This window comes from Exophiala viscosa (assembly GCF_022695815.1).
Source record: "Exophiala viscosa unplaced genomic scaffold EDD37scaffold_2, whole genome shotgun sequence".
Lineage (NCBI taxonomy): Eukaryota > Fungi > Ascomycota > Eurotiomycetes > Chaetothyriales > Herpotrichiellaceae > Exophiala > Exophiala viscosa.
The window spans coordinates 1,543,861-1,569,615 of NW_026944354.1; the positions used below are offsets into that span (position 1 = coordinate 1,543,861).

General features: G+C 52.1%; 13 protein-coding genes across 13 annotated transcripts; 7 read left to right on the plus strand and 6 right to left on the minus strand.

The window, feature by feature from the left end:
- Positions 1 to 122: 122 nt before the first annotated feature.
- Positions 123 to 1,186, minus strand: EDD37DRAFT_621434 (uncharacterized protein). The gene is made up of 2 exons (XM_062816000.1): positions 705 to 1,186; positions 123 to 652 (listed from the first exon to the last, which is right to left on the minus strand). Exons 1-2 carry the CDS (start codon positions 900 to 902, stop codon positions 386 to 388), a joined length of 465 nt encoding a protein of 154 aa, XP_062673015.1. The 5' UTR covers positions 903 to 1,186; the 3' UTR covers positions 123 to 385.
- A 194-nt stretch (positions 1,187 to 1,380) lies between these two features.
- Positions 1,381 to 2,780, plus strand: EDD37DRAFT_251309 (glutathione S-transferase). The gene is made up of 3 exons (XM_062810685.1): positions 1,381 to 1,652; positions 1,698 to 2,154; positions 2,211 to 2,780. The coding sequence occupies exons 1-3, from the start codon at positions 1,545 to 1,547 to the stop codon at positions 2,642 to 2,644; spliced, it is 999 nt and encodes a 332-aa protein (XP_062673016.1). The 5' UTR covers positions 1,381 to 1,544; the 3' UTR covers positions 2,645 to 2,780.
- Positions 2,781 to 4,539: 1,759 nt separating this feature from the next.
- Positions 4,540 to 5,950, plus strand: EDD37DRAFT_646818 (uncharacterized protein; the record flags this gene model as incomplete). Its single annotated transcript, XM_062817782.1, has 3 exons — positions 4,540 to 5,163; positions 5,224 to 5,268; positions 5,327 to 5,950. The coding sequence occupies 3 exons, from the start codon at positions 4,540 to 4,542 to the stop codon at positions 5,948 to 5,950; spliced, it is 1,293 nt and encodes a 430-aa protein (XP_062673017.1).
- A 956-nt stretch (positions 5,951 to 6,906) lies between these two features.
- On the plus strand, positions 6,907 to 8,810 carry EDD37DRAFT_251315 (uncharacterized protein). Its single transcript, XM_062810686.1, has 2 exons — positions 6,907 to 7,627; positions 7,690 to 8,810. The coding sequence occupies exons 1-2, from the start codon at positions 7,373 to 7,375 to the stop codon at positions 8,803 to 8,805; spliced, it is 1,371 nt and encodes a 456-aa protein (XP_062673018.1). The 5' UTR covers positions 6,907 to 7,372; the 3' UTR covers positions 8,806 to 8,810.
- A 312-nt stretch (positions 8,811 to 9,122) lies between these two features.
- EDD37DRAFT_621452 (uncharacterized protein) lies at positions 9,123 to 10,031 on the minus strand. The gene has a single exon (XM_062816001.1). The coding sequence runs from the start codon at positions 9,604 to 9,606 to the stop codon at positions 9,382 to 9,384; it is 225 nt and encodes a 74-aa protein (XP_062673019.1). The 5' UTR covers positions 9,607 to 10,031; the 3' UTR covers positions 9,123 to 9,381.
- Positions 10,032 to 10,197: 166 nt separating this feature from the next.
- EDD37DRAFT_621454 (CTLH/CRA C-terminal to lish motif domain-containing protein) lies at positions 10,198 to 12,024 on the minus strand. Its single transcript, XM_062816002.1, has 2 exons — positions 11,834 to 12,024; positions 10,198 to 11,777 (listed from the first exon to the last, which is right to left on the minus strand). The coding sequence occupies exons 1-2, from the start codon at positions 11,885 to 11,887 to the stop codon at positions 10,533 to 10,535; spliced, it is 1,299 nt and encodes a 432-aa protein (XP_062673020.1). The 5' UTR covers positions 11,888 to 12,024; the 3' UTR covers positions 10,198 to 10,532.
- A 161-nt stretch (positions 12,025 to 12,185) lies between these two features.
- EDD37DRAFT_251414 (uncharacterized protein) lies at positions 12,186 to 13,399 on the minus strand. The gene has a single exon (XM_062810687.1). It carries the CDS (start codon positions 13,153 to 13,155, stop codon positions 12,229 to 12,231), a length of 927 nt encoding a protein of 308 aa, XP_062673021.1. The 5' UTR covers positions 13,156 to 13,399; the 3' UTR covers positions 12,186 to 12,228.
- A 718-nt stretch (positions 13,400 to 14,117) lies between these two features.
- On the plus strand, positions 14,118 to 15,492 carry EDD37DRAFT_621456 (flavin reductase like domain-containing protein). Its single transcript, XM_062816003.1, has 2 exons — positions 14,118 to 14,316; positions 14,368 to 15,492. Exons 1-2 carry the CDS (start codon positions 14,238 to 14,240, stop codon positions 15,285 to 15,287), a joined length of 999 nt encoding a protein of 332 aa, XP_062673022.1. The 5' UTR covers positions 14,118 to 14,237; the 3' UTR covers positions 15,288 to 15,492.
- A 17-nt stretch (positions 15,493 to 15,509) lies between these two features.
- EDD37DRAFT_251421 (ubiquinone biosynthesis monooxygenase Coq6) lies at positions 15,510 to 17,222 on the plus strand. The gene is made up of 2 exons (XM_062810688.1): positions 15,510 to 15,733; positions 15,780 to 17,222. Exons 1-2 carry the CDS (start codon positions 15,556 to 15,558, stop codon positions 17,171 to 17,173), a joined length of 1,572 nt encoding a protein of 523 aa, XP_062673023.1. The 5' UTR covers positions 15,510 to 15,555; the 3' UTR covers positions 17,174 to 17,222.
- Positions 17,223 to 17,270: 48 nt separating this feature from the next.
- On the minus strand, positions 17,271 to 19,918 carry EDD37DRAFT_656218 (calpain-7; the record flags this gene model as incomplete). The annotated part of the gene is made up of 2 exons (XM_062818811.1): positions 17,271 to 19,223; positions 19,268 to 19,918. 2 exons carry the CDS (start codon positions 19,916 to 19,918, stop codon positions 17,271 to 17,273), a joined length of 2,604 nt encoding a protein of 867 aa, XP_062673024.1.
- Positions 19,919 to 20,482: 564 nt separating this feature from the next.
- EDD37DRAFT_656219 (MC family mitochondrial carrier protein) lies at positions 20,483 to 21,680 on the plus strand (the record flags this gene model as incomplete). The annotated part of the gene is made up of 3 exons (XM_062818812.1): positions 20,483 to 20,571; positions 20,624 to 21,174; positions 21,223 to 21,680. 3 exons carry the CDS (start codon positions 20,483 to 20,485, stop codon positions 21,678 to 21,680), a joined length of 1,098 nt encoding a protein of 365 aa, XP_062673025.1.
- EDD37DRAFT_251514 (S-adenosyl-L-methionine-dependent methyltransferase) lies at positions 21,595 to 23,603 on the minus strand. The gene is made up of 3 exons (XM_062810690.1): positions 23,367 to 23,603; positions 23,090 to 23,316; positions 21,595 to 23,039 (listed from the first exon to the last, which is right to left on the minus strand). Exons 1-3 carry the CDS (start codon positions 23,473 to 23,475, stop codon positions 22,008 to 22,010), a joined length of 1,368 nt encoding a protein of 455 aa, XP_062673026.1. The 5' UTR covers positions 23,476 to 23,603; the 3' UTR covers positions 21,595 to 22,007.
- A 247-nt stretch (positions 23,604 to 23,850) lies between these two features.
- Positions 23,851 to 25,535, plus strand: EDD37DRAFT_605965 (phosphoesterase; the record flags this gene model as incomplete). The annotated part of the gene is made up of 2 exons (XM_062814845.1): positions 23,851 to 23,865; positions 23,919 to 25,535. 2 exons carry the CDS (start codon positions 23,851 to 23,853, stop codon positions 25,533 to 25,535), a joined length of 1,632 nt encoding a protein of 543 aa, XP_062673027.1.
- Positions 25,536 to 25,755: the final 220 nt, after the last annotated feature.

Here is a 25,755-nt window from a genome sequence, read left to right on the forward strand (position 1 = left end):
GCGACGGTTGCGCTGTGCTCCGCAACGAGACGGGCATCCTCTTGAGGAAGGCCGTTCCGCTAGGGTTTGGTATGCACTTTCACCTTTGGTCAATGTTTCCGCAGTCGGAATGAAGCGATGAGACGGAAGGCAGTTGAGCATGATGATGATGCAGAATTGGGTCAATGGAACGAGTCCGGAAGTCTGTCTCGTTGGGATTATATCAGGTTTGGCCACCAGGAACCAAACTCCATGTCAGTTGAGGAAAACGAGGATCAACAGGTATGGCGACAGATGTTTGTACAGGGTTTGTTTACATCTGTGGACTCCGTTTTGACCCCTCCCACACGATCATCTTACTATAATACAGGCTCGGCCACCATGTCACTCTCCTCCTGAGTGCACATTATTCCTTCCGCTCAAGGTTGTCCATAGCTTGCTCATCAGTCAAATCTTCCTGACCAGGAGCTCGCTCAACTTGAGGTCCATCAGACGCGCCCTTTTCAAAGTCTGTGTCTTGTTTCTTGTGCGCTGTCATTCTCGTCGAGCCCTTCGCGAACGGATCTTGGGTGACACCACCAGGAACGGCGTGTAGCCGTTTGGAGTCGACGGTGCCGGGCAGTGAGTCTCCTGTGCCCGTAATTATATCGTTGCTTGCAGTGTCGGTCGTGGTCTATAGAGTTTTGTCAGTAGGGGATTGCTTGTTACGACACGGTTACACTTACTCTGGGAATGTCTCCTTCACCAGCTGCATCCGCAAGACTTCTGGCTCCCAGGTTGTTGGGGTCTGTCTCCGAAGCTATTTGGTCTGGCCGAGGGACTGAAGGGATGTATCTGGGTGCCGCAGCATCTTCGGGCACCTTGGTACCGTCCTTTGCCATGTCAAAGAGGTCACCACCGCTGTTGGGTCCGGACTGAGCCATTGTGAGGTTTGTTGTATTGGTGAGAATTGATCTGGTTGTTTTCGATCAAATGATATGAACAGACTTGAAAAGAGACAAAATGAAAGGATGCTTTCGAGCCGGAAGTACTTCCCTTGAGATCCCACACAGATTTATTCTACAGGGCAATGTGGTTCGATCGTGTGCTCATTGTCCTCGGCGTCATACGGCGGAGAACATGATGTCACTTGACATGATTCTTCGTGCTTCTTGCAGCAAGGGGGGTTTTGGCTGTACGATCAGTCATGGCAGAAATGCATTTTTGTCAGTCTTGCCAGGAGTCTACGAATCATGAAGACTGCAAGTAGGACGACAGTGAAGAGTGGCGGCAATAGCAACACAACGATGGTTGACTTCTCGATGCGACGCTAGTGATGCTGGTGTTTTTTATCTAGCAGTTTTACTTTAGGGGCCCCCCCCCCGCAATGAGATGCCGAGGCACGTCACCTCGAACCTCCACAGGGACGACTTCACAGTGCTGGCAGGCGGCGTGTAGCCGGTATGGACTTTAAAGAAGCACATCAAGTCCCTCAACATCTAGCTCGAAGTTGAGCGAGACAAATCAACGCCGCTCTCTCGAACAAAATAGATTGCAACAGCAGTCTCGGACCTTGGCAGAACATCATGGACGGTCCAAATAATGGCATCGTATTGTACCATTACTCTTTCTCTCCATATGCCAGGCGTGTTCTGTGGTATCTTAGTCTTCGAGGGATAGACTACGCAGAATGTGTACGCTTACCAGTTTATTCTTCCTGGCCTCGCTAAATCATACAGAAACAAGCTCCGGTCCTACCTCGACCCGACCTTAATGCACTGGGAATAAACTACAGAAGGATTCCTGTGTTGGCTGTTGGCCGCGACATCTACTGCGATAGTCGGCTTATTCTTCGCAAGCTGGAAGAGCTCTTCCCCGATGGCACTCTTGGTGCCTCGTCAGGCGAACAAAAAGCCATTGAGAGGTTCCTCGACGTTTGGGCCACTGAGTCTGGTTTATTCGCGCGAGCATCCCAGCTAATCCCAACCGACATGCCGTTGCTTAATGACCCGAAGTTCACCAAAGACCGAGAAGACCTCACCGGTCGGTCATGGAGTAAAGAGCAAATTGCCGCCAACAGGCCCGAAGCACTCGCTTACATCAGGAATGCCTTCAAGTTTCTAGAGACGACTCTGCTAGCAGATGGACGGACATGGGTCTTGAAGACAGACAAGCCAACTCTGGCAGACATCGAAGGTAGGCAGAAAGTACACTGCATGCGGGCTATAGACTAGGCTAATGCAGAACCTCAGCTGTCTGGACGCTTGATTGGCTGAACGGTTTAAAGGGAGCCTTACCACGGGAGCTGATCTCTGAGAAGCAATATCCCAAGGTGTTCTCTTGGATAGCGAGGTTCAACAAGGCACTCAATGAAGCTAAGAAGCAGGCACCAAAACCGGCCACGCTGAAAGGGGGTGCTGCTACACAACGCGTACTCAACGCTTCTTTCGCCGAAAAGGACTTGACGATCGATAGTGCTGACCCTTTGGGCTTGCAGCATGGAACCGAAGTAGAAGTGTATCCCACTGACTCAGGTGTCAAGCATCACGACAAGGGTCGCCTCCTTGGATTGACGGAGGATGAGGTCGTCGTGAGCATTCAGCCCCAGGATAAAGAGGTGCGAGTGCATTATCCCCGAACAGGCTTCAGGATCAAAGCAGTCATTGGCGGAAGTTCCAAATTGTAGCCCTCGAATAGCGTCAATATCAAACCGTTGACACACATCGATCACGCACAAACTCGGTCCTCCTGTGGCCCCAAGCAGAGCAACTGCGCCGATGTGGCCATGAGGTATGTTGTGACACCCAGATGGAGATATGGCGCATGTTCAAGGAAAGTCGTGACACAACAAGGGGAGCTACAGAAGTCAGTTGATGCCAGCTCTCGCTGTCGAAAAGAACCATCGTTTTCCACTTTCATCGATAGAGGCTCTACTCCTCCACAACGGTGTCCATAGGCCAGCGTGGCTTGCCGAGAACCTTACCGAGGTAATAATTTATCGCGTGTCGTTTCGTCGAATGCCTATCTCAAAAGCTCTCAAGCTGTCAATATATTCTTCGAACTTTGTTGTACATCAGGCCATGCTGTCAGACCAGCCAGCGGGATACCTTCGCTCTTTTGAAGGGAGCGCTGTACTAGCCTTGAGAGCGATTATGATGCATCACATGCAATGATGAAAATTTAACACCTGCCCAACCGATCACTGGATGACTCGAACAGTAGAGGGATGAGTGCAGGTGGGATGAAACGCCAGCATCATTGCTGCCCAAAGGTCCCGCTGATTGGTGGGAATCGTCGGCCAGTCGCGGTGCCCAAACCCAGCGGACTGGCCTGTCAAACAAGTGAGCGTACTGTTTGCGGGCGCTTTGGCGCGTGCTAGGTGTCCCCAAACCGCCTATCACAAGAGTCTAGCGTAACCGGGAGGACCAAGCCGACACACTCCCAATGGCTGCCAGAACCACCCCATACCTCAGCACCCGCTTGATGTTGCTCTGACCCATTCGAGGTACACACCACAAGCCTGTCGACTGTCATTCATGACTGAGGATGGAGACACTATGTTGGACAAAGAAGAGCCTTGGACAATGTCAGGAAGTCCTCGTGTGCCGACACTCTCGTCAAAGGAGGGCAAATGGGGGTCAGCCTGACCAAGCAGGAGCACGGTACAACACTCGTACATGTATGGAGTGTCGTAGGCTCTTTCTTCAGATATTCTAGGCTCCACAGACGGCTGCCACGCTGTCAAGGGACTCAAGGCCCGTCCAGCTTAGCTGACAGTTAGCATGGCCACTCATGATCGCAAACCCTTCTCTGCATCCTGCAATTGCCATTGTTGCCTCGCGCCGGCCCTGTCCATCTGTCCATCTTTCTCATGTTCCTTCTCGCCTCGCAAGATCAACAGTCACCTTTCGTCAGCCATCTAACAAAACATCCCGCCCTTGACACGATCGGCAGATACTTTGCTCATCCCACGCAATCGCTCCTAGGGTTTGTTTGGCCCGCGGCACGAAAGACCCTCGTTGGGCTCAGAGGCCCCCTCTTTGACCCCCTTCCTTGCCTTGTCGTCGTCCACAGGTACGCACATTCTTGGGAAACGGGTACAAGGCCCCTTGGATTTCAGGAGAGAACCACGAAGAAAAAGGATTATTTACATACTGCTTGATTGAAGGCACTTTGGGCAGACAATCGGGACCTTGATTGGTGGCTCGTTCGCTTCAATCAGCGCTGCTGCAGCCCAAGGAGGAGCGCTGCCTGCGCACACATCATTCTTTTCCTCACCATCTCTGTTACACTGTTACCATTTTGACAAACAGCATCACATCCAGTCTGGGAGCAGGAAGGACTTTACATTGCATCGTCTCCATCCATTGGACCTCAGTCTCTCAAATTCCTGGAACACATCCATCTGGTGGACTTCATTCGCTTGGATCCTCTTAGCTCTCCTGACCGGCTCGACATTGCCGCTTATTCTGCAACTCTTACTGACACATCCTCTTCTCATTTGTCTACTGCGCACTCTTGGTGCCCAACGATTAGGACTTGTGCGCCCCCCAGGACAACTTATATTCTCTCCTCGCCAGGATGTCTCGCTACGCAGATGACCCTGAGTATCGCCGCGACTCTCGAAGAAGAGAACATCGCAGCGAACGTGACCACGGACACAGAGAGCGTGTTGAGCCTGCAAGAGACAGAAGAACCATGGATGACCGAATACCCAGAGATACCCGTATGGAAGATGTTATGGACACTCGAATGGATACCCGGATTGATCCACGTATGGCCTCCCGGATTGACCCAAGGGATGCAAGAATTGACCCCCGGATGGACGTCCGGACTGAGCCAAGAGCAAGCACTGCTACTCGTATCGACCCTCGAGCTGGACGTGGTATGGATGGCCGGAGCGCCGAGCCTGACGGCCTAGGCCAGATATTTCGAGATCCTGTGACCGGAGAATATTATCGCGAAGTGAGCCAGGTGCCTTCAAGATCGCCCTATCCTCCTCGCGATGAGCGGGGATATGATGATCCGCCTCCCAGGAGACAACCAGTGGATGCACCCATGGGCAGAGAACGTGAATCTCTAAGGCCGGAGCTCAATGAATACTTTTGCCCAGGAGATGGAATCGACCGAGAAGTCATCCAGCATGAAATTTGCAAGTATCTTGGTCAGGATGCCACATGTCGCCCCGGCCGAAACCCCGCCGATGTATGGAATACCAGCTCAACCTTCATGGGTAAGTGTATATATGCTAACGTGGTAATCTAGGGTCGTTCCGGATATTTGGTCAAGGCCTATCGCCCCTTTACTACGGTATGCCTAGATCCTCAAGGCTATAAACTGAGATTAGATGCTGATACCAGCTGGGCAGGCAATGGAGCAATCTCTTCGTGATGATACCATTAAGTGGCAGCGTGAACGAGAACGAAGGGCCAGACAAGGCCAGTCTCGAGGTACGCCTTATAGCGTGTGGACCGAAAACCGACCTAAGGATCGCGTAGGTTCCTATGCCGACATGCAAGCCCGACAAGAAAGGGAACGACAATCCCGTTACCCAGGAGAGATGGACCTTGACGAGGACGACGCTTACGGCCCACGGTCCCAGAGGCAACGTGATCCGGATCCTCGTGATGTTCGTTCTATGACTGGTGGTCGTGTTCCTGTCCCTGTCACTTCCGGATATGCGCCAGAGCCTGGTTATCCTGCTTCTTACACTATATCTTCAACCCGAGATCCATATGTTCCAGGACAGCCCGCATACTATGGCGCAGACAGAGAACCTAGGACGTTTGGCGGCAATACACCTCCGACAGTTACCAGAGCAGGACAATCCACGGCATATGTACAGCCCGGTGGTGGTTACCCAGTCAGAACAGGATCTTCAACATCATCATCAATACCGGCTCCCTACGGAGGAGGAGATCCGAGAAGAGAAATGATGGGTGGGGGTGGCTACCCTCCTTCCGGATATACTGATTCACGTAGGCATCGATGATTTATCATGTCTTTTGCAGTACCTGATAATTCCGACGTGGTCTGGATTTTTTATAACCTCTCTGTGGTCTTTTCAGCCTGGACAATCCATCTTTCCTCGGACAATCCTAGCTGGTCCAGAGACCAGGCCGCGATCTCTACCCAAGGATGGCTGGAAAACCCAGTGTTACACTCACCAGATCACGACAATACCGTTTATGCCCTTGGAGTAACCCCGGCAACCTGGCATACGCATTGATGGTACAACGACTTTATGATCCGCGAAGAGTTACCAGGCTCGGCTCACTGTTGTATATCGCCACCTTTCTTTACCGAAGGAACAAAACCTGGCGTTGGTTACAGTCGTGCTTTTATCCGGACTTGGAAGGCTACCTGGAATACACTACAAAATTGGTTGTCGGTTTTGATATACGCCATGGCAAAGCCGGCTTTTGCAGACATGGGATTGTTATGTGCCAAGCGTGGGACGGCGTTCTTGAACTGCTTTTGAGACTTCGAAAGCAGATATCCATATTGATGACAAGGCTAATCCAACGACTGCTCATACTGCTATACTGGTCTTCCAACAGGATTGTTCAACCTGTCCTGCTGATGCCGTGATTGATTTCCTGGCTCGCCGCAATCTTCTCGAGGTCCTTTGGTTGTCCGATCAGTGGTATAACGCATCTCTTCTCATGATCAACTCCCGTGAGGACTGAACACGACTCTTGCTTGTTTCCATGTCGGACGCCCAGTGAAGAGCGTGCCGTCCGTGATTTACAACCGTCGGGCCTTCCGCTGTCAAAATGTTACGGGACAATCAGCATTGTTCTACTTCAGCTTGGTTACGCCAGTCTTCCTCTTGTTGCAACAACGTCGTCCTTTCTCCACATCTCAGGACATTGACCGTTGCTCTTCCCTAGTGCCTGGACAATATCCGCTTCTGAGCCTTGACTCACATGTGTCACTCTCCAGCTTCATCACGTTCAAATGAATCATCCTCCTGGTCCCACCCCCCAAAGAGAACACTTACCCCGACAAATGAATACAGCTTTCTCAACAAGGAGTTCTGCCGCGAGAAGGGGTCCTCGTCAGCTAGCTGACATCAACGTACTCCGCAAGTCCACGGGCATATTGAAAGATTCTCCCCTCGACAAGCACCTCATTCACACCTTCATCTCGTCAACGCTTTCCTTCACATTGCCATCTTCACTCTCTTGTCACTGGTCTCCCTCCACCGCCGCACCCAGTTCTCATAACACACAGATACCACGACCGCCTCGTGCCAAGTCGCGATCTGAATCTGAATTGTTCATAAGTCTCTGGACCTTCATCAATCCTTCATCTCGTCGACCACCCTTTCAAATCATCTTTCTACTCTTACGTCCACCAAGACGGCATCATACTCTTCTATCAAGACAACCTCGTACTATCATCATTCAGTATGGCGTCCCTCCCAACCTCAGACTTCCCCAAGTTCATTGACGGTGATGTTCTCCTCATCATCTCAACAACTCAGTACTACAAGCTCCACTCTCAAGTCTTGCAGGCTCATTCACCCATGTTTGCTCAAGAGATGACGACCAGACCCGGTCCTCGCCTCAACGCACAGGCTCGTCGTGAGAATGCTGCTGCGTATCGCTTCGAGCTTGTCAAGAAACCTGGTGATGATGAGGATCCCGGTCAATTCTTGCGCATCGTAAGTTTATTTCGAATTCATCACCTGACTGCGCGACTTATACTAACATTTTGCCATTTTAGGACGTCAACGACAATGGTCGTTCACCTAAATCCAGCGCCAGCTTGGGTACCCTCCCAGATAACAACAATGGAAAGCCGGCAAACATTATCAACCAAGCATGGGAATGGCTCTTTGGGATCTTCTACAACCGCGAACCAACATTCGACGACTCTGGCCTTGCTTCTGTCCTCGCCTGTGTCATGGCTCTGATTGAAGTGTCTGAATCCATCGGCGCTCTCGAACATGTCTGCGACATTGTCGATCTGGCACTCATGCGTCAAGACACCGTCCTCTGGTCTGCCGTCATGGGTGATCCAAATGTCTGGATCGAGCTTGGTCGTCGTGTCCGCTCTCCTGCCATCTACCGCGAAGCCGCAATCCACCTTGTCGGTCAATGGGACGTTCTTTCCGAAGACAAGAAATCACGCATCGGTGCAGATATCCGTGAGATTCTCCAGCGCAAGGCCGACGAGCTTGCTCTCGCCAAAGAAGCTATTGAACTTCGCATTCTCGGTCATTACCCGCAGTTCATGACTCGCACTGCCAGCTCCAAGCCCGGTCGTCCAACCTACTCGGCCGACATCTACATGTGGATGTGCGTCTCTTTCTTCCGCCAGTGGTTCGCCCAGGGCATTTCTGACGATCGCACTCGTCGCGCTCCAGACGGTGGACTAAACTTCTACGCCGCTCTCCACGAAGGTGGCGGCGCGTACCTGACTCACATGGACTTCAAGACGTTTCATCAATTCTTCCCAATGTCTATCAAGGCGTGCCACGTCTTGGAGGCGAATATGGGTGTTTTGAAGGAAGATATCAAGCAGTTCGTCGGCGATCTCATGACTGAGCGTACCCATCTCAAGCGCGCCGAGCATGAGATCGGCTGGTTGACCTGCGCCAAGATTGAGAAGGAGGACCTCCCTTGGGCCAACGACGTTCGGGGCCATCGTGCGCAGGACGGCCTCGAGCAGGTCTACGCGGGTATGGAGGCCGAGCAGGCGATGGATCACGAGCAGACGCCTCCTCGTCCGAAGAAGCGGGCTAGGATGTTCGTGGAGGAGGACGAGGACGAAGATGACGATGAGGGCATGTTTGTTCCGCAGGATGGCGTCGATGTCATGGACGAGGATGGCGAGTAGTGATTTGGGTACGTGCCCTCTACTTCGAGGTTGGGGAAGTCAATGGGTTGCTGACGTTCGCCAGGGTCATCGTGGTGTTTCCGTGCGGTTTCCGGCCTGGGCGTCTGCTGGTTGCAATGGCACTGGCGATTGCGTCTTGGGTAGGTGAATCACGGTGTTTTCATGGACGGGCGTTCGGGCTGGTGGTGTGCTGAATTGCAATGATGACGATTCTTGGGCTCTGGCGACGGCGACCTTCCTGGGACCATGGCAGTGTACCAGGTCAGATGGGCTCGGCGTGCTCTCCATGGGCAAAGTTGATACTTGGACTTCAAGAATGATACGCAAATGTGATTATTGAATCAGTCTTCATAAGGCCTATGTACAGTGCTTTACGTGCCCGTTTGTCCTCTCGAGTACATCATGCCCGTTTGGTGTCTCTCATGTGGTAGTGAACGAGATCGTAGAGGTTACCTTCATTTCGGATCATCGAAACCTTCTGGGATCTTCCTCGGACCTCTGGGGACTAGATGTGGACAGAGACGTTAGTGTTTGATCTGTGAGCACTTGCAGGGCTGTACTCTGAAAGGCAAGTGACTACCCGCGAAGCTCACGGGAGAGAAGAAACTCACCAGGGTATGAATGTGGGATCAAGGGCGGATCTTCATCACCGGCTAATCTTCTCAAGGATGGAATGACGAGGAAGGACAAGGGACCACATCCGCCGAGCACGCAGGCCCAGAAGATGGCGGGTTTCTCGTGCGAGGCCCAGCGTAGGTACCGGATTGGTTGGCCCCAGAATCTTGCAGGGACGCCGGACATGTTTGCTTATGTGTATTTCTTTTCAACGACTTCGTCAGAGGGGTAAATGCAGGTCGGACGGCAGACGGAGGTGAGGTGTGCTCTAAGTTCGCTACCCAGTTGAAGCGGGCGTCAAGGGTTCGGGAAGAAGGTGTAGTCGGAGAGCGCAAGGTGACTGCTCCTGCGTAGTCGTGGCTCTGGTTCAAGACTTGAGGAGGAGAGTGAGATTGAGGTCGAGTGAGGAGCAGGATGCGTGCTCGTGCTCGTCCTCGGATGCGACCACGTTGGAGTGAGCTCCAGATGCGGCGGTATGATTTCGTGGTAGGTCTGTTGACCGTGATGTTGCGCAGACCTTTCACTGGGAGGATGGGAGGTCTACTGGTGAGTTGGGCGCAGTCTGCACTGCTCGAGTTGCGAGCTTGAACGAACTACCAGGTACTCTAGAGCCTGAGGTCAATGTCATTGCGAAACAGAGGATTGGACGGCTAGGGCAGGGCTTGGCATTTAGCACTGCTACGGTGGAACATTGGTACTGAATCGGAGGCAAGCCTGCGGGTACTACTCTATTCGAGTGAAGTGAAGCGAGCGTCAAGTTATGGTCAACTCGGGACTGTCGTGTCATGAACATGGCCGTCTCTGACCATCTTAGGTAGTCATAATTTGCCTCTCAGACAAGCTGTCATCAGCATACTCGTGCACAGATTATATGAGGCGTCTATGGAAGAGTCGAGGTTGATGATGAACGAGATACAGAGGTGACACCGGATCGTAGAATTACAGCTCGCCCAAAATTGTTCTTCATCAATTCATAACTGCGTACACTCATTATCAAGCGACGGTCGGAAAGCGTTCTCAACGTGTCCAATGCAGCGTTCTCGGAAGAGCCGCAAGACTATACCGAAGCACCTGGCCGGAGAGGCCTCATGGTTGCCCGTGACGTGGCGTGATCACATAATGTACACCTTCCTGACTTGATCCCAGGTAAAGCTTTCCCCTGTAGTGGGATCTCTGACTTCACCCTCCTTTCCAATTTGCAGGTCTTGAATGTTTCCATCCCCACCTCCCAGTCCGCCCATTACCAGTTTTCGTTGCAGCTCTTCAAGCCGCTCACGGCCATAGATGCGTCCATTAGGCAGAACCACTGGATTCTGCTCCACTGAACTCGTCGTGTGATGTGCATAAGGTACATTACGGGCAAGATCATTGAGTTCCATGCTGCATATCGGACATAGCGACGTATTGGTCGCTATTCTGGCGTGCCCTGGTGTTGATGAGCTGGCTGGGTTGTATGCGCTGTGACATGCCGGAGTCTTCAGAGCGGAAAGACCGGCAGACAAAGCGACGTGAAGAAGCGGTTGCACGGGCAGGGACAGTAGTGTATGATGAGTTTCGATAAAAAGCTCGGCCAAATGGTGCCATCTCGATGGAGCGAATAAGCTGCGATATGGTTCTGCTTCTGTCTCAGGGGTTTGAGCTAGCAGTCCAGCTGCTTGCATTATGGCTTCGGCCCGCGAGGAAGTATGTGGTGTGAGATGCTGTTGGGCATGCATGGTCGCTTCGAATCGTTTGGCGGTGGTGCCCGCCCTCACGAGTTCAATGAATTGTTGCAATCGTAACTCAAACTCGAGATCCGTCGTCTTGTAGGGTGGTGTGATGAGCTTCTTCAACGAATTCTTGTTCTCGTTGACCCAGACAAGGGCTTCCTTTGCCTGGCCTCGGAAAAGTGATGACGCAATTGTGTGACAGGAAACGAACGTGTCCAGGTCAATAAGATGGGAAATCTGTTTGGATTCGGCGAGTGTTGATGCCGTTTTCGAGTATCCTGAACGAAGAAGATAGTCCACCATTAGACGGTCGAGTCTGGTGCGTGACCACTGGTCGTACTTGACGTCCACCAAGGACGGTATCTCATAAAGGTCTTGTAGATGCTTGATACGTTTGGCTGAGTCCTCGTGCAGGGCTTCTTCCTCTGTATGCAGCTTTTCCAATTTCCGCTTGAAGTTCTGCATCCGCTGAATCATGGCGTCGAGGGAGGCTATGGTTTGATCTGGTGACTGTGAAGAACTGAGGGCTGCATTGGCGGTGTCTTTGAGAGTGGGTAATATATGGTCTCTTTCACGCTCCACGTAGCGTTGAGTGTTCCGGAAGTTTCGCTTGACGAGTTCATGGGGAAGACGGAGGAGCGGTTGGTCCTACATCGTCTGTTAGAGACATGCAGTCCCAGGAAGTGGGCAAAGTGGGTGTTTACCAGGAGGACGTGACTGTCCGGGTTGAGTTTGGTGACGGAGAATTCGGCGGTCATCGTGGCTAACGTAAAGTTGGGAAGATACAAAACAGATGAGTCTACTCCGACTGATCAAGGGCTCAAGTATGGACCAAATATGAGGAGCATTGTAAGAGGGGGACTCACGATGGCTTCAATTATTGATCAATGCCTGGAGATGCGGTGACGGTGGTGAAATCGTCCGGAGCCGAGGGATTATGCTCCGCAACAGAATTATACGGTCGACTATACGCACTACCCTTTGAGCGTTCATGCCATGTCGTGCACAATTGACAGACATCAGATGAGCAAGCTGTAGCTGAAACTGAATAGCACCCAAAGAACAGAGGACGTGGCATAGACCTGGAAGTTGAACCTGGCTAGCCTACAAGCGAGTAACCAAGACCTTCACCGCTTCCCATCTCAACGAGCCTTTGACGCATGGCTTCAGCTCGTTCACCTTTCGATCCTTCCAGGTCAAATTGTGCTCTGCCAATCCACTGACCTACAGCATGCTGCAGGACCTGTCTGGCTCGTTCACTGCCATGGCCAGCTAGCCCGATGGAGCCGTGAAGAGTCATCCGACCAAGATCGGTAGACGTATCTACTCCTTTGTAGACACCACGATGTAGAATGTTGCTGTCATAGAAGACAGCATCACCAGGCTTCATCTCCACCACGAGTTGACCAGGTAGATTGGGCTCGAAAGGTGCGGCATTTCGTTCTTCATCAGTTCGGATCCGCTGATGACTTCCCGGAACAACAATAAGGGAGGCATCGTCGAAGAGTGCAATGTTGTATTGCGCATGTAGTTGTTTACCCTCGGGGCTCTTCTCTTTCAGTTGTTGGGCTTCGTTCTCCGGAGTGACGTCTGGCCGAACATCGTCTCGATGCCAGCATAACTCAAAGTCTTGTCGCTCAGCAGGACTCACGAGCAGATTAAACAGTTCCATGACCAGCTGATCATCACCATGCTCGTCGTCTTTCAGACCCACCAGCTCTTTCACTATCGAGAGGACTTCGTCCGAAAAGTAGAGCTCGGCGAAAGCATTCCGCTGAGCCATGTCTGGATGAAGGAGATGCTGCACTCCCCAGATGTTGTCTCCCGGTCGCCATTCATGCCACGGCGGATATTGTTTTGGCACCGTCCGCACGTACGGCCACTTGCCTTGCCGTACCTGCTTAGTTGTCTGTTCACAAGATTCCCGCAGCCTTCGAAGTTGTTGTGTTGACAGCAGACTAGGGATCTTGACGAAGCCATCTTTGCGGAGGGCATCCAGATGAGGGGTCCGTGGAGTTGCATTCATTGTTGAAAGTCGACATTCAACAACGCCCCTTCTCGAGAGAAGCAAGACAATGGCTGTGAGGTTTTGGAAGCGCTGTTACATTGATATCAATGGCAATTTCATGCTCGCCGAGTGAAAACGAACCCAGCAGCCGCCTCACTCACTCCCCTCCTTTTGATTATGCGGGGAACGCCGTGCAACCCTGGCCGGTCAGATCTGCCTATCGTAACCGTGACATTGGCTAGGCGCAATCCCGAATGCAACGCGAATGTCTTGTAGAATGTGTCGTGGGATGCCAATTTGGTCACGGTTAATGTTGTTCAGAGAGGCACAACGCCAACGATCCCGGACGGACTGGTTGCTACTACTGCCGGCAATTGCAGCCGTAAGTGATGCCGAGGCTGCCTGGTGAGGTCTGTTGATGTTTGAAAGAACGGCAGAGGCTTGTTGGATATCCTCTAGGTCTCGCTGATAACCTCATTCCCGCGGTCTCCTCTGGTTGACTTTTGCTATAACTCGAGCTCAATGTCGATACTGGCAGGAATGGAGCAGCATATCAAGACGCCATCGTCGCCTTCTAGACATCCTTCTATTTCTCCCTTTAACAGCTTCGTTTCGCATGTGCCACACGCCCCTGAGCGGCAGCCGTAATCAGGGCTCAATCCAGACTTCTCGGCAAGTTGAAGAAGGGTTAGTCGATCTTTGGCCAGCCATTTCACCTTCAAGTCGGACTTCCGGAAGGTCACTGTTGCCTCTTCAATGTCCGACATGGTTGATGCTTTCTGGCGGTTCTTGTTCAGCCAGATGATACATAAAGAGGAAGGTGGAAGGCTGACCCTGAGGATGGCGATATTGTTAATAGCCGAGAGTCGAAGGATATCACTTGCGTCTGAGATCCCACACTGCGCCGTAGCGGTTCATCTCGGCATACTTACTTACCCGACAAAAGTGCACTATATAACATTTCCTACAATCGCCTTTGATGCATCAATTCCGTGCATACCTCGTTCCGATTTCAGGTACTGAGCTGCATAATGATTTCTTGACGAACAGTTGTCAGAGGCGCAAAAGAGCCATGAACTAAGACATGCCGGACACTTGACATGCTTTCAGGTGTCAGCTTTGGCAGATTTGCCAAAACAGCTTGCACAGCTCCACGTCTCAACAAGACCAGCTTCTCTCGTACGATAGTGCCGCGAATAACACCGCTGTCGTAAAGACTGACGTTTACAGCTCAAGAATTCCAACAGCTTTGCCGTGGCAAGCTAGGTTGCCATGGATATGAGAACCCTGTTGCGGCTCAAGGCTGTGTAGCTCGCAGACTCTCGACATACTCCCCGAGTCTGGATTCCCAACCACAAGTCTCCACTACCGAGACTGTCGCCGACAAGACGACAGAATCACAAGATGAACACCCAAGTCGACCATCAAATACTATGCAAAGTCGGCAGTTGATAGCCGACAAGGTCAGACGAGTTATGCGTAAAATTCCTCATCCTGTCGCCATTATAACAGCAACGGACACCACTGCAAGCCCCAGCGGTGGGCCTGAGGCATGGAGAGGCGCCACGGTCTCTTCACTCAATACCGTGACGTTGTCACCTTACCCAGTCATCTCGTTCAACATCAACAAGATCTCCTCAACCTTGGACGCCATCTATGCAACGGGTCATTTCAATGTTCATTTCCTGTCCAGCAGCCCACAGGGAAAGATGATCGCAAGCAAGTTCGCCCGCGGTAATGCTAGCTCACCATTCTATGACGAGCACGGAGAGCTCGAACCATTTGTGCGGCAACTAGAGGCCGGTCCAGCTCCTTCCCCAGTAAGCCCACCTATCATACGTCCGAGGTTCCCTGGAAAACCGGTCGCGGTTCCGCTAAGACTGCATTGCACGCTTATGCAATCGAAGGTCGTCGAGATAGGGGATCATCTGGTGGTATTCGGTCGAGTCATCAGAACTTTCTACCAGAACGACCACTTCGACAGAGATACGGCTGGTGAGACACCAATCTTAGTATATGCGAATGGCGACTACAATCGTTGCGAAAGGTATAAAAAGTTCAAGCATATCAACGTGCCGAAGCATGTCGAAAAGCAGAGTGACGCTGAGGGAAATGCGCCAGTCGATGAGGACGGCGGTGTGAAACCATGATTCCGCAGGTTGGACGACTGCCAGTACAAGAGATCATCCTGCAGATGGAAAATGACCACGACTACGAGTTTATGATGCGCTGACTATTTTCATGTGGTGATACACCGTGATAGTCTTGAGTGCTTATGTAACCCATATTAGCGACTAGTGTCCGCCTTCTGAAATCTGATTGGATGGGAATAATCAACCTTGTATTTCAAGAGCTTCACTTCAACATCTTCTGGGTCTTGCATATATAAAGTCGGCAGCACACGTCTCTATCAAAAGCATGCCGCCCCGAATATCAGCACGCAGCAGCCCGGCCAACTTCGTCTGCGTCCAATGCCGCAAAGCCTTATTGTCGCCCAAGCGAAGACGACTCGCGTCAACCACATCCTCGCCTGAAATCTATGATGTCGTAACTGTAGGCGGCGGTCCAGCTGGTCTGGCTCTGCTTGCAGCTTTGAGTACGTCTTGTAGCCATCCATGAAGCCACCGTCTGACCAGTCACAGAATCATCACCAATAACATTGCACCTGAAAACAGCGCTGATCGAAGCTCAAGATCTGTCCAAACTTCGCCAATGGACTTCTCCCGAAGATCAATTCTCCAATCGTGCAAGCAGCCTGACCCCATCATCAGTTTCATTCCTCGAGACAACAGGGACATGGCCGCACATTGACCAATCTCGTGTCCAGGCCTACGACGAAATGCAAGTCTGGGACGCCGCCAACGACAGCTCCCTTCAATTCGACTGGAAAGCCGAAGCTCAAAAGTACAACGCGCCACCGCAGACCATCGCAACTATGACCGAAAACGCCAATCTGACAAAAGGTCTACTCGAACGTATCGCGGAGCTCGGCGCGAAGTCCTCGCTTTTCTCCAGCACGAGCGTATCATCCATCGTCAATGGCGAAGACGACCCTAACCCTGAAGGCCTCAACTTGTCGTCCTGGCCGGTCCTAAATCTGTCATCGAAAACTACTTCGTCCTCAAGTACGATTGCAGCGCGCCTGCTCGTCGGCGCCGACGGCTTCAACAGCCCTGTCCGCGCCTTCGCCGGCATCGACGCCAAAGGTTGGGACTACATCCGGCACGGCGTCGTCGCCACTCTGACCGTCCAACCCACCGACACCACTCCAGACACATTCGACCTCTTCGCCGACGACCCTCTGCCCAACCGCGCAACAGCATACCAGCGCTTCCTCCCAGCACTAGGCGGTCCCATCGCTATCCTCCCACTACCTCAAAATCGCGCATCACTTGTGTGGTCGACGACGCCCAGCAACGCCGCGTACATCAAATCACTGACTCCCAAGGCACAAATCGCCATGATCAACGCAGCACTACGCCTCTCCCAGGCTGATCTGAAGTACTTTCTCACCTTGCCCGCGGATAGACCGGACGCGCACGAAAGCGAACTACATTGGCGTCTGGCGCATACTTCGCCGCCACCTACGGGTCGTGCACCACCTATCGTCACCGGAGTGCAGGACGGATCGGTTGCAAGCTTTCCCCTGCGCTTCCGCCATGCCACGAGCCTGGTGGAGCCAAGGGTTGCGCTGATCGGGGACGCTGCGCACACGATACACCCTCTTGCCGGGCAGGGGTTGAACCTGGGACTCGCGGATGCAAGGTCGCTGGCAGAGTGTATTGCTTACAGCGTGAGTCATGGTATGGATCTGGGCGATAGTATGGCTTTGGAGAGGTATAGTCAGGAACGATTTGGGAAGGGATTGCTCATGGCTGGTGGAGTGGACGCGTTGAATTCGCTTTATCAGTTTGGCAGTGGTGGGGACGGCATGTTGGCAAGTTTGACGGGGCAGGTCAGAGGATGGGGAATGAAAGCTATCAATTCGGGACTTGTGCCTGGTCTGAAGGGGTTAATCATGAAGCAGGCTAGTTGAGAAAATCTCCAGGAGTACACAAGATGGCTCGCCCTGGATTTAAATACAATATGCAAAGACTTTGTTCGGTGCAGGTGTGGTCGAATAGTCTTGATGTTCAGCCTTCGCCTAATCCCCATGGGCCCAGCTCGACTCTTTCTTCTGTAAACATCTCGACGCCCAAAACCTCGTCGCTCGGACTAGCTTGACTACTATGTCCCTGAGCCAGGCGTTCCATGACCAGCCACAGTCCCCCGGTGCCAGATCCGCACATGGATGGCTGCAAGTCCAGATCACCAATACGCAGTCCTGAAGCCACGCTGGTAAACTCCTCATTGTCGAATTCGCTGCTCGCCAGGACCTGCTTGTACGGGCCTTGGCCTTGTTCCAGCGTCAACTTGAACAGCGAGCCTCGGTCCACTGCTGCGCCGTGATAACGCGCCACGAATGTCACTCTGGTCATTCTCAGCACAGAAAGTGGGGCAAGCACCCGATTTGTGCCTCCGTCGAATACCGCTGGGGTGCTCCGAATGCTGAGCCGTCCGCTGCCATCTGCGGGGAGCTGGACGAGGGGTGCCCAAGAGTCATCTGAAGACGAGTACAGATCGAGAGTAAAGTCAGCATACTGGCCGCGATCATATGTCGAGCAGATGAGCGTGTATGACCCTGCTTCGAGTTCTGTCTCAAGGACAGCATTCCCTCGCCGGTAATCTCCAGAGTGTGCAAGGACGTCTCTCGGTCGCAAACGGGTGATCCTTGAGCCATCGCTGTACACTATCAAAATCTTGACGTGAATGTCCGGCGAGTTGTTCTTGACTCCCTCACCGACACACAATATCAACGCCGATTTCTGTTTACTGCCGAGTCGTAGACGAAATTGCGGGTTGGCCAGGTAGTTAGAGGACTCCGAGTTGCCGCCAGCATTGGATCTGGTCCATCCTGACTTCACAGTATACTTTTGCGGATACTGAAGTCGAGCTTCCGATAACATGATGGAGCACTTGGAGAACGCCGAAATGGTGAAGTTCATCTTCCCTGCAGGCAGGTCTTGCGATACCACCACTGCAGTGTAGGCCGTCTGCGCCACGGCCTGGAACCTCAATAACGTGTTGGGAGAGTCGATGAATGGTCCGCGCACCTTGGCACCATCGCTGACAACGACACCGTTACCGTTGCGTTGATAGAGGTAGATGCTGATATGGCCATTCTTGCCAACGGTCGACTGCGTGTAGTCTCCAGTCCGAAAGTGCCGGTTCAGCAACAACCAGACTTCTCCAGCCTCGGAGGACTGAACAGCAAATTGTGGATTATCCACGAGTATATTTCCAGCCGAGGCTGTCTGCGGCTGTTGCCATGAAACGTGCATATCCTGCCGATGAAGGAACAGTCCAGGGTTCCAGTTGATGTACATGTTCTCGAAATACTGGAAAACATGGTTGAAGTCTATCCAAAAGGTGCCTGGCATCATCTTGTCGTCCGATGATTTCTCATCAGATTCCTCTTGATCATGTCGATTGGGTCTCCGCCTTGCTGCCCCTCGCCAAACATCACCATCAGCCCAGGGGTTCTTTACAAGAACCTCTCTTCTGTTGCCTTCGGACGAGAGTTCTAAGACCGCATAGTCATGTTCTGATGCAAGGCCAAGATGTCTTTGCTCGCGGCGTGGCAGTTTGCCAGTACCAATGGTTATCAGTACATTGCCTAGTCTGAAGTTGCTGAGGACCTCGTCCCACAAGCCGTTTTGGTCGACGTCTTCGTCATGCAGAAATACCTGTTGAGGTATCCATCCCGTCAGAACAGCAAGATCAGTGCCCGAGTTACTGCCAGGAAAATCATAACCTCCTCGGATCTTTAGATAAGCTTTCTCCACCAGTGCTGGCCATAGTAAGCCCGGGTGGCGACGATCAATGACGTGAAGTACACGCGAAGTCTTCGATGTAGGCAACAAATCATCAATCTCAACTCTCCTCGAACAACCATTGAAGTACATGTTCAGAACGTATTTCCCAGAGGGGGAGAATAAAATTCGGTCATTCTCGTGATCATATGGATGCACGATCGAACGAAGTATCTACTATGGCGTCAATGAGAACGGAAAACCAGAGTCAAACCTACCTTTGGGTGACCATGTTCTGCTCGAGAGCTCCCAGCACATAAGCTAGCAACAACCGAACAATCAGAAGTCAAGTCTTGGACTAGGTCCATGGAATCTGGGATATGCATCGTGCCCTCAACCTGCGTTGGCTCGCCATTCGCTTGACGCTGAATAGCAGCAAGAGCATCCTGTGGTCGTTTCCATCCATCAAATACTGCAAGCTGCGTGCTTGACAAAGAGAGAAAAGTCGAGTCTGTGAAGGGCTGTTGCCCAGGTTGGAGGACAAACTCGTCCGTGGAAGGAGCACTAGTCCATGGCTTGAAGACGAATCCGTTAAGTTTGGAACCCTCGAGAATGATTATGGTTTCTCTTGTTGTAAGCTTGCGCGTGGAAATAGGTGCGCTGAGGACATCACTTTGTTGCCTGTCGGCAAGATGTCTTGTCGGAGCATCTTGTCTAGCCTTGAGCCTTTCAGCTTGACCTAGAAGTTCTTTGCACTTTGCATCGAGCCTCTTTCGATCAGAGGGCTTGTCAGTCAAACGCAGCGCTTGTAGGTACAGTTCGGCGGTTTTGATGGTGGCTTCCAGCGCAGCGTTGTTACTGGATTTGGAAGCTATGGTCCTCTCGACAGTGCGTGCCTGCTCTTCGAGTTTTGGCCATTTCGCATCCATGTTACACCAACTTATCCACAATGAAGTCAGATGCAGAGAAGCCACATGTGAAATCGAGGTTTGCACATAAGTTGCAATGATCTGACATACTTGCGCCTCTTGACGTAAATGTCCGCCGTACTCGCCTATCGGGTCGAAATCGGAAACGGCCCGTGTTGAAGTCTTACCTCGGCTGTGGGCGAGAACGATCGCATTACAGAGCTGCTCCTCCAGTCCGAGCGGCTGGGAATTCGGTTCCTCAAGGGATCTTTTTCGGGGAGACCAGGATCTGATCATCGACCCTAAAGCCCTTGATGCCGTCAATCTATCATGTCTAGCTGAAAAAACCTCTACTGTGCACAAAGCTGAGTCCACTTCCAACCTCTCCGGGAACCCCAGATTCATATTACAACTCCCCTCGAAACCTCTACAAGTCTTCCCCTCCATCTCAGCATCGAAAGTACAGCGACCCTCCCAACGGCATATTCCTACGTCACTATCCGCGAAGCCTACAACCTCCCCACGCCTTTCAAAGAGGGTGACCACTACCGTTGCATATATTGGATCTCTAGATAAGGAAGGGCCATGTCATCAGAGTTGGCGCCATGGGAGAGCGCAGTTGCTGGTGCTACTGGCGCCGTGCTTGCCAACGCCCTGGTATATCCTCTTGACATGTATGTATCTATAAGGTCTCAGCCGAGGATTGCAAGCTGACCCGATTTCCAGTGTAAAAACAAGACTACAAGTGCAGATTAAGAAGAAGAACCAAGAGGTTCAGCACACTGCCGAGCACCATCACTATGAATCCACGATCGACGCTATCAAGAAGATCGTCGAGCATGAGGGCATTCACGGTCTCTACTCTGGTGTAAGCGGTGCACTCATGGGAGTTGCCTCTACCAACTTTGCCTATTTCTACTGGTATTCGGTAGTGCGACATCTTTACCAGAAATACCAGACTGTGCCCGGACAGCATCCCGGAACTGCAATCGAGTTGTCACTGGGTGCGGTTGCGGGAGCCATCGCACAAGTATTCACCATTCCCATTGCTGTCATTACGACACGACAACAGACACAGCCAAAAGGCCACAAGCAGGGTATCTGGGCGACAGGAAAAGAGGTGGTCCACAGTGAAGATGGTTGGACTGGACTATGGAGGGGCCTCAAGGCCTCCCTGGTGCTCTGTATCAACCCGGCCATCACATACGGCGCGTATCAGCGTTTGAAGGATGTTATATACCCTGGAAAAGTGAGGCTACGACCTCATGAGGCATTCCGTACGTAACATCGTCATCTTGGTGGAACATTGCTGACCGAATGAACAGTTCTAGGAGCCCTGTCAAAGTCCCTGGCTACACTAACGACTCAACCCTTGATCGTCGCCAAGGTCGGTCTACAGTCACGACCTCCTCCAGTCCGTGAGGGCAAGCCATTTAAGTCGTTTGGGGAAGTGTTGGCCTACATCGTTGAGCACGAAGGTCCATGGGCCTTGTTTAAGGGTATTGGCCCACAATTGTTGAAGGGTCTCTTGGTGCAAGGCTTGCTCATGATGACCAAGGAACGGGTCGAGTTGCTGTTTGTCATGTTGTTCGCCTACCTCCGCGTTGTCCGAGCGAGAAGGTTGCAATTGACTCAGGAGCTGAAAAAGAAAGTGGTGGAGCAGACTGCCCCAGTCGCCGAAAACCTGCAGAGCCGGGCCGAGAACCTCCAGAGCCGCGTTATGCCAGTGGCGGAGAATGTCCTGGAAAGGGCCAAATCTGCTCTACCTGCGACGACCAAATGAAAGATCCTGAGGAGGTGACCGGGCCCTTTATCTCGATCTTCATGTCCAGGGTGGCAGTATGGGAAGAGTCACAAATGTGGGATGGGTGAAAAGGAATTTGCATTGATATAAAGCATGGCGCAGAACTTCCGGCAATTTGTTCTGGTGTGGAAGTATGTACTTGTTGTGGCATCTATTTCACATACTCGGTATTCGTGACACCAGAGACGAACACGAAGCTCCGAAAATGATTACGATTTGGCTTCTTCCTGTCTAAACCTCCCACGAGTTTATTGGTACACATGATATAGTACAGGGTCTTGCAGAGCAGAGCTTCATGAGTGCTTTTCATATGTTCAACTTTTTCCGTTTCTTCGACCAGCCTGTTTGGCTGCGCCGCCATTGCGACTCCACTGCCACAGATTCGGGCGACATCTTTTTGAACAACCCGATGAAACCACCACCAAGCGTTCGCTCGCCTACAAGAGGACGACAGATCATGACTGGCTCATCAGTCAATTCTTCCCGCACGGGAGTTTCAAGATCATCCACGACATCGCCTCCAATAGTGCTGACACTCTCTTCGCCAACAGAAGCGGCGCCCAACGGCTCTGGGTTTGTAGCTTCTGTGACCGCCGCAGGTGATGTTGTTTTTTCGGACGCAGAATCGTTGTACCTCCGAGGGCGCACCATCCTGACGTCCCACTGGCGACCGTTACTGATTCCCTCGCCCAATTCCAGCACTTTCTCCATCCTCAAAGGGAGTGACGCTTCCTGTATGATCCGGGCGCATTGGCCGACCTGTGTGACAGAGGGGGCAAAGACAATGACTTTCGCTCCTTCACGCATGGCAGCGTGTACGTTTTTGAGCTGTGTCTCTACGCCGGGCATGTCAAGCAATACGTAGTCAAGAAACTCCCCTTTTTGTCTCCGCTCCAACTGCTCTTCAATCCATGTCCGCACATCACCGACATAGAAATTGACGTGAGGCCAGTATAGACCTTGACGGAAACCTCTAACGACTTTCTCTGCATGCCATCTGTTTGCCTCGACCTTTTCCACGGTATGGAGCACGGCCTTGCGTGTCGTTTTCCAGTCATTCCAGGCGCTATCGAGATCTTGATCGACCTGCGGCCTCGTGGATTCAGCGGCGTGTGTGGCATCCTCCTTCTGGATTCGTGGGACGTTGATTGTGAGCGGTGGTGGATTCGCCGCCGCAATCTCTCGAGCAACATGCATTGTGAGGCTGCCATGGCCTGTACCGGCTTCGAGGATCTCGAAACTCGAGGAAGGTGTAGGATCTGGCGACTGCGATGGCGTCCGTGGCACAGGGTGAATGTCCAGTAAAGAAACGATCGTTGAAGCGTAGCTCGCATAGACCTGTATGCCTCAGCATTTGCACGCGAGACCTAGTATACGTCGTAACTTACCGGAGTCACGAGCCTTGGTGTCAACGAAACATATTGGTCCAAGGTAGGAGGCTCGATCTTGTACAGCGCATTCTTCCCACTTGCGCTCTTCCCATGTATGTAGAGCGTAGAACGTTGCTTGTCGATTATGTCATTGTTGGGGAGGATTCCATGCTGGAAATTGTAGACCGAGTCTTTGCGTAGAGGCGCCGCGAGTCGCGCTCCATCGATGAGTACCCTGTCGCCCTCTTCGACGTATTAGGACCGATATACTGAGCGGGATGCGGGATGGAAGTACCAGCGAACTTTGTGAGGTCTCTTATGGGGAGACCTTTGGTAAGATTCTGTGGCTGCTGGCTTTTTGAGAAACCCAATGCTCGTCCCAAAATTCGAAGCAGTCCAGACATACCACGCTACACACCCACTTCCCCCGACTTTCCTGTCCGTGAGCAAGTGAACCCTCTACCTGCACTCGTGTACCTGCGAGGCTGCGACTTACCAATTATATGGGCGGCATCAAAAGAGAAAGTTTCCCGAACCCCGGATTTCACGCGCCACAGGTTTCGTCGATCGTCTTTCGGCACCGCAATGTGAACGGAAGGAAAGTTCAGCCACGAAACAATCACACTTCGCCGATTGTCGCATACGACCTCAACAATCTACGAGGCGCGAGGACACGCTGAACGCTCGCTTGCGACTACTCTTGAAGTGGTTGATCCCTCCTATTCTGGTGTACAGCGATTGAGAGCCCGACCGGGCGCCCTCCTCAGCCACATGCCAACATGACAAGGAGAATTGTATGTATTAGCTTGACAGCACCGTCAATCGAGCACCTCTGACAAATTAACAGGTACGCACTGGCATCCAGCTGGGCGTGATCCTTACAGTTGTACTGTTTCTCGTCCTCTTCCTCGACAATCAATACCGAGTCCTTCCTATCTCCATACACAATCATCTTCCCGCACATCATCCAGGCTTTGTGGTCACAGACGTGACAGTCGTGACATGTTCCTCGTTGAACCCTTTCAGCCGGTGTACCAAGGATGGAGAGTACTGGCATCGAATCAACAAGGACCTATATCTAGGAAAAGGCCTCGTGACAAAGGCCTACCTCATTGTCGAGAGGAAACGCGAGGATGATTTATCGGCGCACGAGGAAGTCGTCCACGACATCAAGATCGGTCGCATACAGCCTTCCGCCATGGATCCTCTTTCTAGTGACGAAAGGTGGGAATCGCGGCCGACAGGAATATGGATCAAAAAGTCCGCCAAAAGGACCGACGAAAGCAAGATAGTCACCGGCGTTGATGTCCTCTTCGGCGCAGACGCAGTTGATCCACGTTCAAACTGGCGGGTCCAAGATATATCACTGTTCGTTGACGGCGGGCAAGACACTCCTGAGCCACGACTCACTATCCGCAAGGGACCGGCCCTGAAAGTTGAGAAGCCTATTCCTCGAATTCGAAAAGACGGCAAGTTCAAGATAATGCAGGCAGCAGACCTGCATCTCTCGACTGGTCTAGGTAAATGTCGAGACGCCCTGCCCGCTGGAAAGCCTTGCGACGCCGACCCACGAACCCTAGAATTTATCGAGCGCCTGATCGAAGACGAGAAACCAGACTTTGTCATCCTCTCAGGCGACCAGGTCAACGGCGATACGGCCCCAGACTCGCAGAGCGCCATCTACAAATACTCGGAAGTATTTGCCCGCCACAAGATACCCTACGCAGGCATATTTGGCAACCACGATGACGAAGGCAACCTCGATCGAGCACAGAGCATGGCTATCATGGACGGTCTGCCCTATTCTATGTCGACCGCCGGGCCCGAGGACGTCGAAGGCGTAGGAAACTACGTCGTCGAAATTTTGGGGAGGGGCTCGACCTCTCACTCCGCCCTGACTATTTACATGTTGGACACGCACTCGTACTCGCCTGACGAGCACAAGTACAGAGGGTACGACTGGCTCAAACAGTCGCAAATCGACTGGTTCAAGAGCACGTCCCAATCCCTGAAAAGAAAACATAAGGAATATACACATATACACATGGACCTTGCGTTCATACACATACCGCTGCCCGAGTACAGAAACCCAGACCAATTGCAGTGGGTGGGAAACTGGACGGAACCGCCTACGGCGCCAGGCTTCAACACGAATTTTAAAGGTGCGCTGGTCGAAGAGGGTGTGGTCATGGTCTCGTGCGGTCACGACCATGTCAATGATTACTGTCTGCCCGCTTTGGACCAGAGTAAGAAGAAGCCTGCGCTGTGGATGTGTTACGGCGGTGGAGCCGGCTTTGGCGGTTACGGTGGCTATTATGGCTACCACCGCCGTGTCCGGTTCTTCGACTTTGACATGAACGAAGCGAGGATATCGACTTGGAAGAGGATGGAGTGGGGAAATACGGAGGCCCGCATTGATGAGCAGATCATCGTGGATGGAGGCAACGTTGTGGTCAATATGTGATATCCTCTTTCTGAATGTCTTTTCATGGCCACCTCTCCTCTGCTGAATTGGATTTGTTTTGGTATCGCATGGCGTTCCGGGGTAGAAAGAGCCTGAGTATAAAATATTCGTTTGTACCCATTTGACTTGGATTGGACGAACGACGACGAAAAGCACGGAAGATTGTGGATGAAAATGGGCCATGGACATTGTAGTACATCATGATACCCAATAGTAATCC